The 20,960-nt window shown below is 39.7% G+C and overlaps 1 protein-coding gene and 1 long non-coding RNA gene across 5 annotated transcripts in view; one reads left to right on the top strand and one right to left on the bottom strand.

Annotated features, from left to right (window-relative positions):
* arhgap9 (Rho GTPase activating protein 9) overlaps nt 1-20,872 on the bottom strand; it is a 41,806-nt gene extending 20,934 nt beyond the window's left edge. For 3 of the 4 annotated variants that reach the window (XM_013275496.3, XM_013275497.3, XM_019359356.2), the window contains exons 1-4: nt 20,608-20,872; nt 8,261-8,591; nt 5,800-5,998; nt 5,251-5,645 (exon numbers count right to left, since the gene is read on the bottom strand). In XM_013275496.3, the coding sequence (XP_013130950.1) occupies nt 5,251-5,645; nt 5,800-5,998; nt 8,261-8,482 (816 nt within the window). In that variant the 5' untranslated portion in view covers nt 8,483-8,591; nt 20,608-20,872. The remainder of the gene's footprint in view (nt 1-5,250; nt 5,646-5,799; nt 5,999-8,260; nt 8,592-20,607) is intronic. The other variant, XM_003451858.5, reaches the window with a different exon arrangement.
* Nucleotides 6,008-8,471, top strand: LOC112846827 (uncharacterized). Its single transcript, XR_003220003.1, has 2 exons — nt 6,008-6,331; nt 8,275-8,471. It is a non-coding gene; the product is annotated as an uncharacterized LOC112846827 (long non-coding RNA).
* Nucleotides 20,873-20,960: the final 88 nt, after the last annotated feature.

Raw genomic sequence — 20,960 nt, 5'->3', positions numbered from 1 at the left:
CTGGGGCAATCTGGTGAGTGTTAAAACAATGCTACAATCTTGGTGAACGTCCCAGCAAATTGTCCCCAAGGTCAGATCGTACAATGCTCAGAGAAAAACTCAAAAGCTCCACACTCTACAAGCCTCAGTGAGCAGTTGCAGTCGATAAAACCACAAGCCTCTGCAACAGTGTCCTTTGGACAGACAAAACAAAGGTTGGACATGTCTGGTCATAATGCACATAAGTGCCACATTTAGAAAAAATCAAACACCTCATACCAGCTGTCAGCACAGTAGTGGAGGCATGGTCACTTGGTCTTGTTTTCGAGTCACAGGACCTTCACAACTTGCAGTCACTGAGATGACATGAAAACCTATGAATACCGAAGCATGCTTGAGTCAAATGTGAGGCCATCTGCTCAACAACTAAATGTACACCCAAACTGGGGCAACAGGATGATGACCCCAAGATAACCAGCAAATTATAACAGAATGTCAGAATGTCAAAGTCAAGAGCTCAACCTGATTAAAATGCTGTGGTGAGATCTTAAGAGAGCTGTGCAAAAATGAATGCCCACAAACCTCAACAAACTGAAGCGATGCCCTAAAGAAGTGAAGGCTGAAATTCCTCCAAATCATGTGAGACGCTGATAAAGTCATACAGAAAACAATTACTTCAACTTACTGCTGCTAAAAGTGGTTCCACAAGCAACTGAATCATGGGGTTTTTTTTCCACACACTGCTTCTGTATTTCGGGTCAGTTATAAATCATGACATAGCACAATACGTCATATGTTGTTGATCATCTCAGGCTTCATTTACCTCATTTTAAGACCTGGTAAAAATTTATTTTTTTCATGATATCTTCGTATGTAAAACCTTTAAAAGAACTTAAAGAAATGAAAGAGGGTATACTTTCTTTTTACTATGACTAGTATGAAGTTAACTGACTTTTAATTAGATTTTAATGCCTAAAATGTCTGCATGTTACTCCAAATTATTACTCAACTACTCAAATAGGGCGTATGAATAAAAAATAAGTGGAGAGTAGAAACAACTAACAGCAGATTGTTGTGGCTTCAACAAAGGCAGTCGGAAATCCCATACAGAAGAGACAAGAAGAGACCGAAATCCCATATAAAGCAATAAACAGGAAAAAAAATCCTCCTGCATCTTATTACAAAATAACCTGTCATAATAATAATAATAATGATCTGAGAAACAATACATCATCCTACCTCTTATTACAGAATAACCTGCCATAGTAATAATCTGCACTCACCCTGGCAGAGAGCACTAAAGAAGCAGTTACAAGAGAAGGAGATCTATAAATCCACTTAAATGAATTTGAAGCACTAAAGATCATTTTTGTATCAAATACAGCTGAAGCATAATTCAGAAACTGATTGACTTACAAACTGGTTGATCCCTGTTACATAACACTGCCTTTCAGTTATTAACTGAAGGCGGATGGTGTGTATGATGAGCAACGTGATGGTAGTTTACTACAGGGGGCAGTACTGGGCCTTTGTGTCACCTGAAGCTTCCTGTCCCACTGCTTACTTCTGTCTACCTCAGCAGATACAGCAAAACATCTTTCTTTACAAAGTCAAACAGAGCCATGTTTTACCCTACCGTAATCATGTCCTGCAGCAGAAGCCTGAACATGCACATTAAATCTATTCAGCAAAGTAACTGAATTCTTAAACAAGAAAATTAAGAATAAATACAACACGAATCCCATCCCATATTCCCAAAACACTTTTTGACATTTTGTTTTGCCTTAAAATGAAAAGTAATTATATCAGACACTTAATAGAGATTAAACTGATTTCTCTCTCGTGTCACCCACTTGCTTGATTTATAAACTGCACAAAAAGAGCCATTATCAGTGCTATTAATCAGAAATATGTTTTGCAACCATTGTTTTTATCTATTAAAGTGAAACTGTCACACCATAAGGGAACATAAGACCCTCTTGTGCATCATTTCTGTCTCCCTTTCTCTTTTTTTAACATCACCTCCTCGTCATCATCTCTATTCATACTCAGTGGACAAATATTAAGATTTGGTCGCTCGCTATGACGCTACCATAAAATAACATAACCATGAGAGAGAAGCATTACTTGTACTAAATATATGAGGACTGACATGTTGTAGAAATGTGTTTGGTGCAGCAACTAATTTGTGTAACATTTTAATTTTGATGGTTCGTTTCTGCGGCTGGGAAAAGTTTCGAGAAGGAAATTGTTGCAGATGTGAATTTATGAATGCAGTTAAATGTAGGAACGTGGTATGATTTGTGCACCCGGGCTTTGCTTGAACGGTCGAGTTTCTGTGGGTACAAAAGTCTAGACAGTGGATGATGCAGCTGTGCATGACTGTATGTGGTGTTCAGACTATTGCTTCTTTTCCTTTTCGGTGTTGTTGTAGATTTTCCTACATCTTCCTATTGCATGAGCCAATTTCACATTTTAGCTGTCAGACAGAGGGCCTCACATTTGACTCAAGCATATTTTGGTAAACAGATGAGTTCATCATCAGCTTAGTAACTGCAAGATCCTGTGTCTGCAGAATAAACCCAAATCATCACCTCTCCACCGCCATGCTTGACACCTGCTATAAAGTGTTGGTGCTGATATGCTGCTTTTAGTTTTTACCAAATGTGGTACTGTGCATTATGGCCACCACTCCAAAGTATACTGATGCAGAAACCTTGTAGAGTTATCAGATGCAAGTTTGCAAAGCAAAGCTGCGCTAACATGTTCCTTTCTGCAGACGACCATATTGTTCAGTTGTTTTGTAATTGTATTGTCATGAAGTTCTGCTTTTTATACACTTGCTGATCAAGTGTATTTGGTTAGCAGCAGCTGGCTGCTACTTGCCCTGTTATTTCCTATGGAAGGAAAAAGGCCGTACTTAGTTTTTCTTAGGACTGCATAGAGTGGTGTGAAAACGCTCTTTTCCACATGATTGCATGTGGTAGGTTGTATTTGACGAACAATCTCATAACAGAGTTTTGATCTTATTTTATCTTATGTGCATTATTATTTCCAGCGTGTAGCATGATACGAAATCTCTTATTGTTGCTTCTGCTAACAAACTGCTTCTCTACGTATCCAAATGACCTCTGCTGAGCCCTGACCCTAACACCATGGAACACATATAGAATAAATGTGACAGTGAGTTTCTGCTTATGAGTCAGCATCATTTCAAAGGCCCGCAGGCTCATTCCACAATTCTCTGGGAAGCCTTTACATGCATGTGGAAAGAATTATGGCACCATATCAATGCCAATGGCTTTTGAACACCATGTACAACAATCAATCACAGTAATTATCTTGTGGTTTGTAACGAAGCAATATCTAATGGCTCAAACAAATTCCCATAAAAATACTGTTTAAATAGATTTCTCCCCTGTGGAGGACCAAAAGATAAATTAAGCTGAAATTCATCATCACTGTGGCAGCACTTACAAGAAGGGCTGGCAGGAATGTGTGGTTAGAGAGTGTTTTCTGGTTGATAAACAGGGAGTTATGACCTGAATGTGGCTGCAATAATCCTGCTTACTGGTATTAAAGGCTCGAAAGAACAGGGTCCTCAGAGAGTGAGAGGAACAGACACGGAGACAGACTGGCTGGAAGAGAGATCGGAGATAAAAAACAAAAAAGGGAGGACTGTCATTTCCACTGAGATCACATGTACCCACAGTTACAAGTGTCTTGTGGAAGCACGGTTCAGTCGGAGGAAAAGTCTATTTGGACAGACAGTGGGGATGCTAAGCTGTGGGAGTTTCCCACTTGCAGAAGAATAACCTTGAGTATTTGTCTCACCAACAAGGCCTTGTGTAATACCTTCTGATGTAACACAGGGAAGCTCTGGCGTCACCACAACTTGATTGCTGCTCTAGGAGGATTATTAAGGTCAAACACTAATATAAATAAAAACCAGCCACTGCTGCCGCAGCTGATCTTAATCATTATGTGGGATTCAAAAAAGACGCATTAGGATTTTTCTATTTTTATCGTCCTATGGTATTCCTGTAGTTTGTTTGCTTCTACTAATATTCAAATCATATATTGTATCAGATGAATTAAGCTAAATATAAAAAAAAATCCAACACTTTATCCAACTGTCTTTAACTTTGATGGAAAGAATGCAGCAGACACTGCTATAAATCTTACAATTTCTCTTTTAATCTTTTATTTTGTTGTGTTTGATTTATTTCAATTTTACTTGATTAGTCACAGCAATAGCTGGATCCTATCCCAGAGATAGGCAGGGTACACCCTAGACAGGTTGGCAGTCTGTTGCAGGGCCAAGACAGACAGACAGAAAACCAGTCGCTCGCACATTTACCTATGACCCATTTAGAAACACCAGTTAAATGGAGATATGACCTTTGCATGAGATTAAAGACTTTGTCAGTGACAGGAGTTTAAAATTAAATCACTTCATTCAATCTGAGTTGCATGTGATTTTGACTGCCATGTTTTCCATCATTTACCTTCACTGTTTAATTCAGAAGTACGAAGATGGTAAGTGAAAACTGTCCAACAAGTAGCTGTGGGCTATCAGATTTAAAGAACTGCTGCCTTTAAGTTTAACTGTCTGCTGACAGAGTGCTTGATTTATCTGTTTTGTTGCCTCGACCTTCTTTTTGGCAAACTTATGCAAATGTCATGTGGACTGCTTTTCAGAAACGTACAGTGCTGTGGAAATTAAATGTCTGTCAAAGTTAAATACGTGATTTTTTTAAACAAGCATTCATCATTTAAAAAAAAAAAACTTGAGTAGAGGTTCAGAAGTCTGAGTAGATGAGTACCAAATGTCACCTATGACATCATTACAGGGTTGTGATCTTTGCTTTCCTGTGCTTGTCCATTGTGTGTCACTATATTCTCACAGTGTATCACTCTCACAGGGCCAACGTGTCAAAAAGACCCCAATCAAATAAATCTTAAAAAAACTACAGCAAAGGCCAAAAACTACCAATATATAATAATACAGTGAAACTTGACAGAAAGATGCAAAAAAAAAAAAATCCTTTCTACACCACAAGAGCAAAAAACTAATGTTTATATCTATATTACCCATATCACCATCTTTACTGCCAGGATTTATGAAACTGGAATGTCGCTAAGTGTAAAAAAAGTGAATTTTCTAAAATACACCACAACAGAAATCATAGCAGACAAACTAGTCGCAAATACAGTGCTGCAAATGCCTTCGACTTTTCTTTTTTGTTGGTTTTTTTTGACTCGACCTACCTGCAGATGGTTGTTCTTGCCTGAAGCTCCTGCCACATCCCATTGGCTACAAGACTTCTTGGGAATCCTGTGGTTTGTGCGACTGCTGAAGCCACCGCCCACCTCATCATATGGATTCTCCATCAGGTTTTCAGGCAGGTTGTTTGAGCTCTGGCTCCGGGTGATTGTGGGAACTACCCTGGGATTTGTAGGTGCTGTTTGTGCTGTGGAAGTAGCTTGAGACCCAGGGACCATAAGGTGGCCCGATGAGGAGGTGGGTGAGTTGGAAGCAAAGGTGAATCCAGAAAGGGGCAAAGTTGGGAAGTGACCTCTATCCACGCTGGTGTTGTTTTTCAGACCTTGGAAGGCACTGTTGGAGTTGAGGTTTTCCATGGAGTGATAGAGGAGTTTGTTCACTGCAGGAGAAGATGAAAAAAAAGAATACTTCCACATTTGTTAAACCTATTCGTCTGTAAGTGCACAAGTGACACAGCCAGCTTTGCAACTAAAAAGCCTTAACCACAGGTAGTTTTAGTAACTGCCTCTCACATACTTAAACTTGCACTTTACCTTGCCGCTGTTCATTATTTGTAGCTCCTGTTGGGCTGGGAGACAGTGACACCCGTGGCAGTATCCTAAAGTTTGTGTTTAAAGAGGCAGTTGCAGTCAGCCGCTGAGGGGAGGGCATGGGCGCAATAGGTACCTCCGTCACATATGTGGCAGGAACATACAACGGCTTTGCTTTACTGGCCGCCCCGATCCTCCGCACCTGTCAGAGAACAAACAGAATTCCAAAGGCTTTCTCTCTTTTCTGCTACATAAATGCTTTTAGTCCAACCAAGCGGCAACAAACAGCTGAAGGCTGAAGGGAGTGCGGAAATGTTTAATGATACAGCTCATTTTGACATCAAGCACATGCAACGGGTATACCCGCAACTTCCTTTTTAAAAAAATAGCATCCTTTTTCTCAGCCCACATCATTTAATGAGCTCAGTGGCTAAAGTGAACATTAACTGAGTCGTTTTTCCAGTGTAAGAGTTACATCTAAATAGCTAGTGCAGAGTATTTTTTCCTTTGATGTGACCGGACGTGCGTTACAGTTGTGAGTACTCTTGCCTCACAGAGAGGAGGTTCTCGGTTTGAATCATCTGGCTGGCTGGGGCTTTTCTGTGTTGAGTGTGCGTTTTCGTCCATGCTTTGAAGTGATCGTTTTCAAGTGGTGTCAGTTAAAAACACGTGTACATCGTTCATTCATTGTTGGCTCACTGTTGTGTTCCAGTCTACTGCTGTATTTTATGCAACAGATGACCATTTAAATATTTAGAGCTACTTTTAAATTCACAATGTAACCCAGTGTGACAAAGCGTACCTTTTTTAAGAAACACGCACACAACCTTTGATCTTGGAGTTAAGCACCTTAAATAACTAAAGCATGAATACAAATGAGCAGTATTTTGTAGTCTATCATTATCTGTATCTTTTTATGCACAAAAGGTAAAAACACAAAAGTTGTATCCTCCACCACAGCTCCTCTGGTAGGCCTCCTTTCTCCTCGGCCCTCAGTCTTCTGGGTTTATTTTAGGAACTGAGACATCCTTCAACACGGCATACTAAGACTGATTTCTGGGTCACAGACAGGAAGATGTAGGAGAAAGGAGACATGCAGGCACAAAATAGCTAAAGGAGAAATGCCGCTAGACTGTGGTGCAACGTTTGACATGTAATTCTATTGTAGTTGTATAACATAGGACAGGCCTGTCATTGTTACTATTCCTTAAGCTAGACAAACTTCACATTTGGACAGAAGTCAGGATTGAATTTAACCTACATGCAGTTTATTTTGAGGCAGTTCTAGATACACTGTGTCCACGATGTAAAGTTACTTATCAAAAATTTTTTATTGCAAAAATATTGTTATGTATATGAAAGATGGACATAGGACTATGATGCCCCCCACTGGTTTCTAAAGTTTCAACATTGGCTACAGTGTTGTCATTCAATCCAATATCACAGCAAAGAGTGTAACTGACACACTGGTCCACCGTGTGGATGTTGCATTTTATCAGACACCTAGTTTAATCGTTTCTAGCATAGAAGGAGCCTGGAATGTCGTTCACACCCACCTTGGTCACGAGCGACTTGTTGGATTTAGATATATAATCTCTCCCTGACGGTACTGTAACTTAAGCATGCGTGTCCATTTCACATTTAAGGCAGGCAAAGCATGATATCCACACAGTGGCCAGCGTGTCTATCACAAACTTTTCCATTAAAGTGTATGTATCAGTTCACGGTTAAGGTGCATCACTAGAGGTTCAAGGTTCAATGTTCTTTATTCGTCACATGCATAGTTATACAGGTATAACACACAGTGAAATGTAACCTGACATGCTGCTCAACTTGTGCAAAAAGAGGGGGGGCGGGGGACATTATATATAATATATACATTAGGTGAGTGGATTAGGTGAGTGCATAGAGCATATGCAAAGACAGACATGTATGCTAATTAATGCTAAATATGTTTAATGTTTATAAGATTGGGGAAACCTGCAGTCAGCTGAGACTGAAGAAGTCACTTGGATGAGTGACGAAATGTTTCTCCTGCTTAAAACGCTACGTCCAGATGAACAGAATCAACCTTTTGGGATTTACTTACCTGGATGATTGAGCATGCACCAAGACAACCTAATGTTAAGGCTTACTAAAGTTTGAAAGGATGAGTTGTAACAAAATAACCTCATGCAAATGTGTTCTATAGGACCATATTAGTGAGAGACCCAACCTGTTTTTGTATCGGGCTGTAAACATGTTTATTTCTACTGTAAAGGAAGGAAGTTTTTGTCACTTATGTGTTGACTTCCTTTTTTAGCCCTGCAGCATCTTCTAAGGCTTCTGGTAAAATATGACTTTATCCTTCTCAGAAACCTACAGTATGTTGCTCTATTTATATATGTTTTCGTTTTCATGATATTTATGAAAACGAAAAAGACACTGACGCAAAAGACAAAAAAATAAACTTTTTTTTTCTCACCTGCCACCAATCAGCATTCGTCTTCTTCAGGAGAATAAAGCGTTCACCTTCCCGTATGCAAACCTGCCGTCCGTCTGCTCCACGGTAGCTGTAGTCATACTGGGCCTCGAGGACCACCGTACCACTGGGGACTCCACACACCGTCATCCCCCTGGTGTTCACTACAGATCCTGCAGCAGGCTGCTGATGACCGAAAGAGCGCCGCCAAGAACCAGAGAGCATGGCTTTCCCACAGTCCTGTTCAGCAAGCTTTGCTGGAAGTATGCTGATTTGTGATTTGAGTCGGGACAGTGCAGGGTGGGCGAGACTGGAGCCAGGACTTTGCCATGCTCTGAAACAGGCACATGGACAGAGAAACACAGTGTGAGAGAGAGAGAGAGATTACCAAAGCTGTGAGAGAACAATGTAGAAATGTCACCTGGTGCTGTTCAGGTTCAAAGAGAGCGAATCTGAATCCTTTCAGAGCTAAAAATGGAAGTCTGCATTAAGCTGGGGGAAAATCACCAAGCTATAAAAATATCTCTATTTTAGAGTTGGCAGGGTTTTTCTCTTTGTGAAATTTCTCTTTCAAGTCATTTGATCCAATTGTCTTTTCTGTTTTACATCAATGTAAAATTTATATCTTTGGAATTTGCATTGGTCCTTACATTAAACAAGACTTTATCTTGATCTTTAGGCATTTAGTGCTTTTTTTTTTTAAATTTACTAACAACTGGTTTTTAATTCCACCAACTGCACAAAAATAGCTCAGCGAAGGCACGGATCACTGCAATAACATTCACAAATGAATAAAATAAACTTTTCTTTCCCACTTCCTATTTTTCTATATTTAGCAGACAAGCAGGAGGATGAAGTGCTGATATTTGTACACAACCACAGTGCACCACTTTTCTATTGTCCTTTCATCCTGTTAGAACTGAGAGACCCATGTGAGTGAATAACTCATGCGTTTGGAAGATGTAAGGAGCACAGTATACCTAAAATAGCATCTGTCTCCATCTCTCCACCTGAGCCAGCATCCCTAAGCTAAACCCTTGCTTTACGCAGCCAAGACCCGCTTACATAAGAGAACATCTAACTTTCTGCCAGACACATAGAAATACAGCCTCACACACTGACAGTAAATACACCCACCATCCCTACAAGCAAATCTGCACACACACGAGCATGCACAGAAGGGGAACATCCCGAGCTACGTAGCAACAGTCAGACCTGCTGTACCTCACGTCACTGAGGATGGGAGAGTCCAGGGATGCTGGACAAGACAAGAGAAAGGAAAAGGTCTGGAAGTTGGGGATAAGCCAAATGATACAACAAGACCACATTGTTAGAGCTAGGTGAGAAAATAATAAAACCAGAGTAGTAGAGGAATGGAAGAAGCTTAATAGAGCTGTGAGCTGATGGGAGGGCGGCCAGGAATAGCTGGCTGAACCTTGATAATCTGACTGTTATTAAAGCACGGGAAAGAATATGTAATCCCCCCACGGCTATAGAGAATTGCAGTAAAACCCGTCTGTAACAGCATATGGGTGGAAGAACTCCCTGCCTGGAAGACAGTCTGGCTAACACTAGCAGGAAGTGCACTGCAAGGCACACAGTAGCATTTCTCAGCATTTCATCAAAATGTAATGAATCTGAATAAAAGCAATTCCACATTATGAACAGAATAACTAGAGAGACATCGGCTAACGTCCCTTTTGCACATTAGAAAAATGGGAAGCGATTTAAGTTGTGAAGTAGCTATTACGCATTGATGATCACATACAACTATTTTGCACGCCTTCAAATTAATTTTCTTTTACTATATGAAACATTTCATGAAAAGTGCAATACAAGAGATGAGAATTGCTGAAAAATAGAGTTTTACTGTATACACAAACTGAAAATTAAATCATAGTTGTTGTTGATATTCACTCACTGACCACTTCTTTAGGTACACCTGTTCAACTGAAATATATGATAAGCCAATAACATGGCAGCAAAATGCATTTAAGCATACAGACATGGTAAAGATGACCTCCTCAAATTCAAACAGAGGATGATGGAGGATCAAGAAGAAAGGTGATTTAAAGGACGTGGCAGATGGGCTGGTCCGAGTACTTCAGAAACTCCTTATCTACTGAGACCATCTCTAGTGTTTACAGAAAATGGTTAGAAAATGGAAAATACCCAGAGACCTACAGTTCTCTAGGTGAAAATACCTTGTTAATGCCAAGGGAGGATGTCCAGAGTGCTTCAAGCATATAAGAAGGCAACAATAACTCAAATACCTGCTGACTGCAACCAAAGTATGCAGAAGAGATCTTTCAGAATGCACAAAATATTGAACTTTGAAGCAGAAGGGATACAGCAGCAGAAGACCACACTGGATGTAGGTTAACAACAGGAAACTGAGGCTACAAATCATGTTGGCTTTCCTGATTGTATCAGTGGTTTAGGCTGTTGGTGGTAGTGTGATGTTGTGGGGGATATTTGGGCCCCTAACACCAACCAAGCATTATTTAAACACCACAGTCTACCTGAGTAATTTTGATGACAAATCTGCAGCAACTGTGTGATTCTATCGCGTCGATATGGACCAAAATCTCAGAGGAATGTTTGCACCTTGTTGAATCTGTGCCACAAGTAAGACAGTTTTAAGGACAAAAGGGGATCCAACCTGAGACTAGAAAGATATACCTAGTAAAGTGGGCAGTGGAGAAATATTTAGAAATATAACTGCGTTTATAAATGTTTTTTAATTGCCTGGTGTTCATAGACGTCTTTGCTAGAAAAAGCAAACACCGATGCCAGAGTGTATTCTGACTGGGACACCTGGGAGTTTGTTATATGAAATAATAGTGTACTAAAAAGTTTTTCTAATAACAAATAGTATCATAACCTAGGTGGCTCTGAAGTTAAAAAAAAAACCCAAACAAAACTTAGCTGTACTATTTAAAAGTGCAGCTAAGTTCAGGAGGGACAGAGGCAGAAGTCAGAGGCACGAGGCAAGCAAACAGGAAACAGCATGCACGCAGCAAGGTTCAACCACAGTTTGGGTCATATCCTCTCCATCTTGCCATTTGTTTTTCTGACTTGCCATATCACTGGGAGTTTTAGTTACAGTTTGTAAAATCTAACGGCCAAGACAACTGCTACGTTTCATGCAAGTGCTGATGAGCTGCACTGGCAACGAGACTAGAGCGCAGCACTGTTAGATGCAGTAATGACACAAAACTAAGCAGAGAGTGGTAGTTGTTTTAGGCTTAACAATCTTGCTGCATGGCTTCGGTAACGTGTAATTTACTATTTACATGAGCCAAAATTACAACATACCCTGGGCGTAAAAAAGAAGCTAAAAACAAACAATAATCATATAGAGGGTCCAGGATGTGCTCTTCTCCACGCACAAACAGGAAGAGCTTTAATGATGCTTCTGCACACCTGTTTGCCTTTTCCTGTCTTTACTCTTTGAAATTACTAACTGATAAGAAGACATCAAAAAATAAAGTAAAAAAGAAGAGCAAAAGCAGATTAGACTATCCACACGCTGCTACAACAGACCCTACACTATACTGTGTGCAAATTAGGCTGCTACTGCAGGGTTAAAGTCCTTGGTTGTATTCATCTGGATTTCAGTATGACTCTCCCAAAGGGTGACAGCTAAGATAGTTTTCAAAGTGGAGACAAAGTACGTCAGGAAATTCTTTATAATTCCATGACTCAACATTTTAATTACCGTCACTGTGTATTATTCACACCGGCTATTTACTGAAATAATCCAAAAAAGGGTCACAAACTCAATAGAATTCCAGAATGTTATCACAAATAGCAAAATAAAAATATTTATGATCTCACATCAGCATCTACAAAACGAAAATAAGACCAGAGTGTCTATTTGCAGGTCACATAGCAGCAGAGCGGGCACTGGCGTCATTCGCCCTAACAAAACAGTGAAGACCATATGGTGTCAGAGACAGACACAGGCACCCTGTCAAGGCTGTTGAGAGGCACGAGTGCTTTGTGCCAGGGACCTAGGGCTCAGGGATTATGACGCGGTATCAACAACCAAACATGAAGAAATACAGGGATGAAATAAAAATAGATGAAAATAAGTGAGGAGGGAGAAAAACTCAGTGAATGCTGCATTTGTCTGTCTGCTTTTGCTTGAGTGTTTCCACTTTAACTCAGACTCTGTGTGCAGCAAGTCAAAGTGAGTTGAAGGAATGGAAAGTATACAATTTGTGCATGCATGCGAGAGAGCCAGAGAGAGGGAAAGAGAGCAGGAGAGACTCAACATGGTCCTGAAGTAAGTTTGTCTACATCAACAACATCACCAGCTCACTCGATGTTCAGAGCTATACATCCCATAAGTCTTAAACATACAACATACAATAAAAATTAAAAGGCATAACCTTTTTCCGTGTATTAAAAAAATGGACACATACTAGCAGCTCCGTCCTGCAGAAAATCAAACAGAGGCTGTCTTTATCATTCATCCATGCACAGACCATACAAAACACAGTTAATCCCATGCAGGCAATTATCCTTCCTCCACTCACTGAACCCCTGCTGACCCTCCCATCCATCATTTAGCCAGTATTTTGCCCGTGCATTGAAAGCAAAGAGAATGAAAGAGACAGAAGGAGCGTGAGCTGGATGTTACTCATTCATGCAAATAAACAATACTTAAACTTGAGAAGCAGAAACATAACGAGGGGAAGAAACCATGTGAGAGTCGTTCTGCGCTGAACAAACAAAAGCAACCAGCAGTCCAGCTGATTGATTGAGCTATTGATCCAACTGGAAAGCTGGCTGGTCAACCCTTTCGCTGGACGTCAGAAATACTCTACACACCAGCACACAGACGTAAGCACTGAATCAGAGGAAAATACATGAATCGGAATCGTCTCAGGTTTCATTTGATGTTTCCTATTTAATACCTGGATAAGTTTCAGATAAGTCTAAAATGTTTCACATAGCAAGTACCAGTAAGAAGGATGTGACGTTATACCATCAGTATGTTTCAGTCAAATCAGCAATCCGGAGGCCACTGGATTAAGTACTTTAGGGATTATACGCCTCCTTGGTTGCTGTGCATGTTTTAGTCAAACATTTTCCAAAGCATTCATTCATATTTAAAATGACTTCTTCTGAAATGCATATCTTTTCAAAAAATACACATTTTAAAACACACACACATACGTATATGTAGTACGTATATCATATGTACATGATATATGTACACATGACATATTACAGAATATGTAACTATTGGAAACCGATATATCAAGGGACACAAGATGCATCCTCCTAAAATCCTAAGAGTAAGTATCTATGGTCTCAGAACACAGTGTTAGAGTATTGCCCCTTCAGCAGAAATAACCTTGTGATATCCTTTTTGCATAACTGTCCACCATTCTCTTGCAGCTACTTGATGAATTTATGGCCACTCCTCAGTTGAAGATGATTGGGGATTTGCTTGCATGTACTGTCTGTTAATCATCCGTTAACATTTCTGTGGGATTCAAATCTTTGCGACAAGGTTCTAATGTAACCTCGGATTTCTTCTTTTGGAACCATTAAAATGTGGATTTATAGAATCATTATGAAAGGTCCACCTCCAATTCAGCGTCAACATTTGAAGCGCAGATGGCCTGACGTTTATTTTCAAACACTCTTTGGTATGATGCACAATTAATAGCTGAATCACCGACTGCAAGCTGCCCAGTCTCTGAAGCAGTGAGGCAATGCTAAACCAGAGTATTTCCACCATCATGCTTCACAGTGTTTTGAGGTACATCTTTCAAAATCTGTCTTTGGTCAGCAATGGCCACACAACTCTATCTTCAAATCATCTGTTCAAAACACACTATTCTAACAGGCATGCAGGTCTTTTACCTACAAACTGTGGCTATAGGCCTATCCAGCTAAGCCGTGCTATAGAGAACCCATTCAAAACAGACAAAGAGCCTCTTTTCAGTGTTGTGAAAGCAGTCATTGATAACACATTTAAATCTTCCCGATAGGGCCAACATCTGTTCTTTTTATTCGTGATTTGTTATCATTGACAGTTTTTTTGCACTTCTTCCTCTTCTTTGTATGGTTACCTTTAATGTTTAACCTAAGCACTGAACCAAAAACCAAACATCTACAAGTGATTCATTTACTGTTGCATGTGATGATGATTTTCTATGGCAGCACACCTGCAAGCAACTTTTTTGGTTTGTGTTTTTGAGGGCCCGCTACAATCGAAGAAAGCTATAAATACATATGCTCTGGAAAAGCAATTGTGTGAAGTATAAATAACGTGTTTTTTATGTTTTAAGGGATTCATGCAAACCCACATGTCATAGCGCTGCAGAAAACATCCTGAGGCTACACAGTAAATGCAAACTACAATGTCATAAACGATATGTTTAGAGGAGAGATAACAGATATTTAAAAGGAGCAGAGCACATGAGAAGTAAGACAAGGTTTCAATAATTTTCCCCAATTTTCATATCGTTCCAGATAATCAATGTAATAATTGCTCCAAACAGCTCCGGCGTCTGAAAGACAAGCCAATAAATGACGGGTTTATCTCCCATGGAGACGATTTAAGATCGCTGGGCCAATCAAACTTCACCACATGGCAGGACTGGAAAGGAGTAAAGGGTGGAGAGCTTGGTGTCATATCATATCCATATTCATTCCATACGTTTGAAGTGGAAAGAAGGCGGCTTTAATAATCATGGCTACACGGTGTTCAAAGAGAGATGAGACATGGGGAAGAGGAATATAGAGTGAATGAGGAACTTCAAAGGGTTTCCGCGTACACTGCCATATCTGTATACACACAGAAAACACACACTCACATGCACGTACACTGTACTGTATTTACATATAAATGTCTATAACCGAAGGCGTCGCAGGAAAATAAGACAAAAAGTTGCTGCATGTGAGACACGCAGCGCAGTAACATTAATTACCACAACAATAAGTAAAAAGTAAGTCACTGTAAGCAAACAGGGCTGCTGAATTAATAACTGTGTCAGCCAAACAACTTTTCATATCTCAGTTCTTCACGGTGTCATCACTATATGCAAACAAGCATCCAAGTTTTCCTGCTACACTGGCAGCTGGAGCTCCAACTTTTAGTCAGGTAAGTATTGCAATCAGTAAGATATTGCATCACTTCCTACATTAAAGGGCTCTGTAGCACAGCACTGTCTTAAAATAAGCACAGGGATGCCTCAAATGTTTCCTAAAATCAGTGCTTAACCAAACCGTATGTTGCATTACCTAAACTGCACTTTAAAACTGCTAGCATTTAATGCTTGCTTTCAGCAGTAAGCGATAAACATAATTAATGTAAAAGCTGCCTCAGCCAAAGTCAAATCAAATTTTCTGTATATTTCAAAGCATGGTCTGTTTACAATGTCTTCACAATATAAACAGCAATCAATCCTTATCTTTAAACCGTCAATTCAGAAAAAAACCCCTCTACAGCAAAAATGAAGACAAAAGAAAAAAACACCCTCTTCACAATAATGAGCTCATTTACACATTTAGCTGGAAATCAGTCTCCTCGCTGTCTGATGAGCAGCTCTGCTGACGACAGCCACGTGAAGGAATGCAGTGTATGGATGTACAGTTATAACTACTAGGGCTGATGTCTCTCTCTCCATATGAGACACACGCCTCGAGCCAAAACAGCCTTTCATCCTCGCAGAGCCATGCATTATTGATGATTAGACCAGAGAGAGACACTGAAACACACACTGTGTTTCCCAGTGTGCTGGCAGGATGATGAATCTGTGTATGAAAGCATGCATGCGCTTATATGTGACTAAACAGGTGGGCTGGATTCTTTTAATGATCAGCTGAGTAAACCGTTACTGAGCCAATCAGAAAAGCAGAAAGTGACAGCGGAGCAGCCATTGGCTCAAGCCCGCTACTGTCATTATGACAACAACGTCAGTGACCGACTGCGATCTCCAGTGTCCCCAGTACGTGTTATCTTTTTCTTGTTGCGCATCGCAGCATTGCATATATGTGATGCCATCATTTCAAGGGTTTGCTGATGCAACGCTTGTGTTTACAATGAACCCTGCAGCCTGCATCGACACATAGCAAACTTCTTCAGAGACTTCACATGTATACTACTCAAGTTCTCATTTCCCACATTTGAATATAAACAACAACCAGACAAACCAGTGTTTGCCAGTTCGGCAAAGTAGCGCATGATTGCCCAGGGGGCAGTCTTTAAAGAAAGTATCACGTTTTTTTAATTAGCTTTTGGGATTTTACAGAAGAAAAGCAGGTGAAAAACACTCTGCCTGCACACTTCTAGCTTACATACCAAACAAGCATGAAAATGCTTCTTATTTCAGTAAGCAGCTTACATATAAGAAACAGCACAAAATGTTTTGGAAACACTAACATCATATTTTAAAGCCAATAAAATTACACCATTCAACACTGTCTTCATTGAAATTATTTTTTAATCTGATTGACAGTGTTATTGCTCTCTTAATTTATGATCACAACTTATGAGATACAGCAGCAACATTTTTCTGCAACATTTCATTTTCAAATGTGAGAAGATACGGGAAGAATAAACACAGAGAACATTTAAACCCAAAGATCATTTTACAGTTTTTCCTTGCTCAGAATGGACCTACGGGGAGTACATGTGTAAACATGGCTGCTACATGTTACCTTACTTGACAAAAATAATTTTTTTGTATGTTGGTGACATTCCTTTGTCATTCCTCATTGTCATGAGCGCCAATAATTCACTTTTAAGGAGGACACATAAAAGCAGCAAATCTGCATTTGAGAAACCAGAACCAGAATATATGTTTCTGATTAGAAATGACTTATGAAAATTGTCACTGTGAGTGGAATGACTGATTAATTTGAGGAAACTGCTTTAGCACTAAAACAAATTGCGATAAGGAACTAAAGAGACTGATTTATTTTCTCGATAAAGGTTGATAAAGCAAGACATCGAGTCTGCAGAGCCCTGATTTTTTTTTTTTTTGTCTGAATCACAACATATGTGCCATGTGTTATTTTCTATGCTTTCTGAAGTAAATCAAAATAAATAATGACCCTTTTTGGTAGGTAAATGGTGACTATAAAAAATGCATTATTGCTAATACTCATATATTAAGTATCAGTTAATGACGAGCAAACACTCTAGCCTTCTTTCACCATATTTCCCAAACCAAATGTCATATGGAAGTCAATATTTATTATTTACAGAATAAAAAATGAATCTTCTCTGACTGGGCTGGTGAGTTGTTGCTGAGCCTGTGGGAATGTGAGGTACATTGATGTTTCTAATGAAGAGCTCTGAGCTCCATTGATCCACTGGGGATGAGAGTGAGCTGTCAAAAGCTATCAGGCAAGTCAAAGACCCACTTTTAGCTGTGTGTAGCTAAAGTGAGCACGATAGTGTTGAGGTGCAAGGAAGAGCAGCTAGACATCCCACGGCAAAGAGTATAGAGAGGAGACACACACACACACACACTGAGGCACAGCTGTGATGCCCTCAGAGCGTTCAAGCGGTTAGTTGTTCAGTAAAGGGACGTTGCACAGTTAACAATAAGGTTTACAATGTGTCAAGTGATCAGTTAAGGTGTACGACCTTCTGGTCCAAGAAGGTCCTATAAGAAGAGATTTCAAATATTTAGGTTAGATTTATTTTTAATAAAGAAAAGCAGCAAATACTAAATTTTAATCCATTTTCTTTGAGAATGGTTAAAATTATTGCAGATTATTTTTTTATCTGCAGCTTTTTAAATTAACAAGTCATCTCAGCACTAACGCAATCTTAGCACGTCTGATTCCTGTTGTCACATTAACATCTATACGTGCATGACACAGCCTAGTGAAAGCAAAAATGACTGCATTGATACTTTAAGTACAAGCAGGATTAAACGGGATTAAAACACAGCACAAATGTGAATGTAAGCACCACTGCTATATTGCACCGTACCTGCTAGCACTGCTTTCATATAGACACTGTATAGCAGGTAAATAAGGACCTGTGCTGTTCTCCAATGGGATGCAACAGTATGTATCATGAAAATGTAATGAAAAGATGCCAAAAGATGTGCGTATGGGTGGGTGAGGATAGGAAGTGAAAACAGTGGGAGGTGTGGGCGACCAATGGCATAATGTCACCATAAGCCGGCGTGATTTTGTTGTATTCAAGCAGATGACACAAATTACTAATGACTGTATTTATGGCATCCACATACCACACACTACACTGTCACTGTAACTTAAAGAGAACCCAACTGCCACAAAAAATTCCACTATTACAGTATAAGTACAAGTAATTTATTTAAAAGAGACCGCGTGTGTGGGGGGGAGGCCAAATATACCCTGGACAGATCACATCTATATCACAGGGCTTATTGACATCACATTGGTAATTCTTTAAGCTCACCAAACATGAGAATATGCTTTATTTTAAAAATAAATGAATAGCAGCAAAACAGCAGTTTTGCCTGTGCGACAGTTGGCAGACTTCACTCTTTCGTCTCCAAGCAGCTGTGAGTGGTATTTATAACCTAAACAATTAATCAAACACTAAGCAAGAAAAATGTACACTGATTAAAGTTTAACTTAGACCTGCTACACGACTTTGCACAAGATCTGATTAAACAGCTGCTCTATGTCATGTTTTCCTCTGCAAATACATTAAATTCAGCATTTTCTACTTGATATAAAAGGTTGGACAAAACAGAGGCAGTTTTCTCTCAGGGAAACACGCAACGACTACTCTATAAAACATATTTTCCACACAAACATTTTAAGTTCAAAGCTAAAACAAGTTAATCATGGATAAAGTGCTTTATAACCAAGAGACAAACCAGTAAATGAACACCAAAGAAGGAACATATGGTAGAATCAGGGGGCCTTTAGGGCTGCTTTTCAGGACCAGATGTCTTCAGGAACTGGAGATAGAGAAACAGTCCGTACAGCAGAAAACACAAACGTGAGTTGAGGTCTTTCTGCACCAAATGATCTGCTACTGCAAGAACATGTTTGCTCCGCATGTTGCATATAAGCAGCTACACATTTCTCACTGTGAGAAAAACAGACTGCCCACAGACTTACTGAGATATTCCAGTGCAGCAAGAATACTTTGACAATTAACATACCACAATGTGAAAGGCTCGAGTCTCTCAATCTTTTCTTTGACACTGCATCCACAGCAGTCTGTGGAGCACAGCAGTAATTAGAGTGAACTTGTAGCCCTCATCTTAATGCTGGTACCGGGGCGCTTTTAATCAGCAAAGTTGCAAGCAGAGAATAATCTTTCAGCCTGCTGTCGTCACAGGCTGGCGTAAAAGGGAGCAAATCTCCTGCTTTGCGCGGACTTAAGAATGATTATGAAAGAGCGAAAATGCAATGCATCAGTCAAAGTGTTTCCATCACACCCTGTGGTTAACCCATCCATGCACTTGTATGCACGCATGTAATGTCAGAAGCAGGATGCAAATATTTCTGTATGAAAAGTGTCATATGTAAAGTGATGATATGAGGATTTTTTATCAGCGCGACCTTTAAAAAGATGATGAGATGGCCAACAGAGAGTCGTGGTGTCTGCACAATCGTAGCAATGAAATTAGTCAAGAAAACAGAATGAAAAATGGAGAGTGAGAAGTCAATACTGTGTGTATAAGGGGAGGGGGAAAGGAAACTTTGAAGAGTGGAAAGTGCTCTTCAGCAGGAAATGGAGGTTAAAATCTGCCTTTGTCTTGGGCCTATAAGTTAGCCGTTTGTGGGTTTGTTTCAGTTCAGCAGTTGTAATAACTGTATATACAGCATGTGGTTTGAAAGTCTCATGTTCTGAAATGTTTGTTTTGGAAAACGTAGGCATGTAAACTTGGCATATGTGGCCTATTTATAGAGGCAGAATTGACAGGGCCTGCCTACATATTCTTCTGACAACAAAGAGTAAAACTTATCCCCCAAACTTTAAGTGGAATAATTCTCATATTGTACCCACAAAATTAATGCTTGCATCCAAAATACATCAAAATGAAGCATAATCAACGTAAAGGTGCAGAAAAGAAATCATTAAGTAAATAAATAAATAAAACACATTACACAAAAATCATCTGTCTTTTGTATGTTTGAGTGGGAATGAAAGTTTCTATCTGTAGCCAAATGTGGCAACAACAACTCCTACAAATTAAATCCTATCATCTTGTGGTTCAGTGCTTCCACAAATAATAGTGAATTCAAACTGGATCACAAATAGTTTTTGCAAAAATGTATAAATATTTATCAATAAAATTAGTTCTCTGTGCAAACAATTCAATAGTAATCCATCTTCTTTTCGTGTGAGGGGCAAAACTCACCTTGCAGCGACGTGATGACTGCTGAGTTATGTTTCCAGAGCGCGCTGTGGATATATTAGCACTTGCGCCTCGGTAAGTTTGCTTTGCCTCTTTCGTGGGAAGAGTAAAGATAACTTCACATAATTCGTCTAACGGGAGCAGAAGAAAGAACTCCGAGGTGCACTTTTCCTAATTAACAGTCATGCATGGACATGCAAGTTACCCCTGCAGCCCATGATGATGGAGCCTCCTCGCTCTTTAAGCGGATAAAAAAAATAGTCTGCGCTGTACGCGTTTGGCGTTTTAAGATTGGTTACAGTGGCCCAATACGACTGTACGCGTAGCCAATCAGCTCTCCTGAAAGGTGGCGATGG

Source organism: Oreochromis niloticus, linkage group LG5 (assembly GCF_001858045.2).
Source record: "Oreochromis niloticus isolate F11D_XX linkage group LG5, O_niloticus_UMD_NMBU, whole genome shotgun sequence".
In the NCBI taxonomy this organism is placed as follows: Eukaryota; Metazoa; Chordata; class Actinopteri; order Cichliformes; family Cichlidae; genus Oreochromis; species Oreochromis niloticus.
The sequence above is the reverse complement of the archived record's forward strand: the minus strand, read 5'-3'. Positions and strand labels throughout refer to the sequence as shown.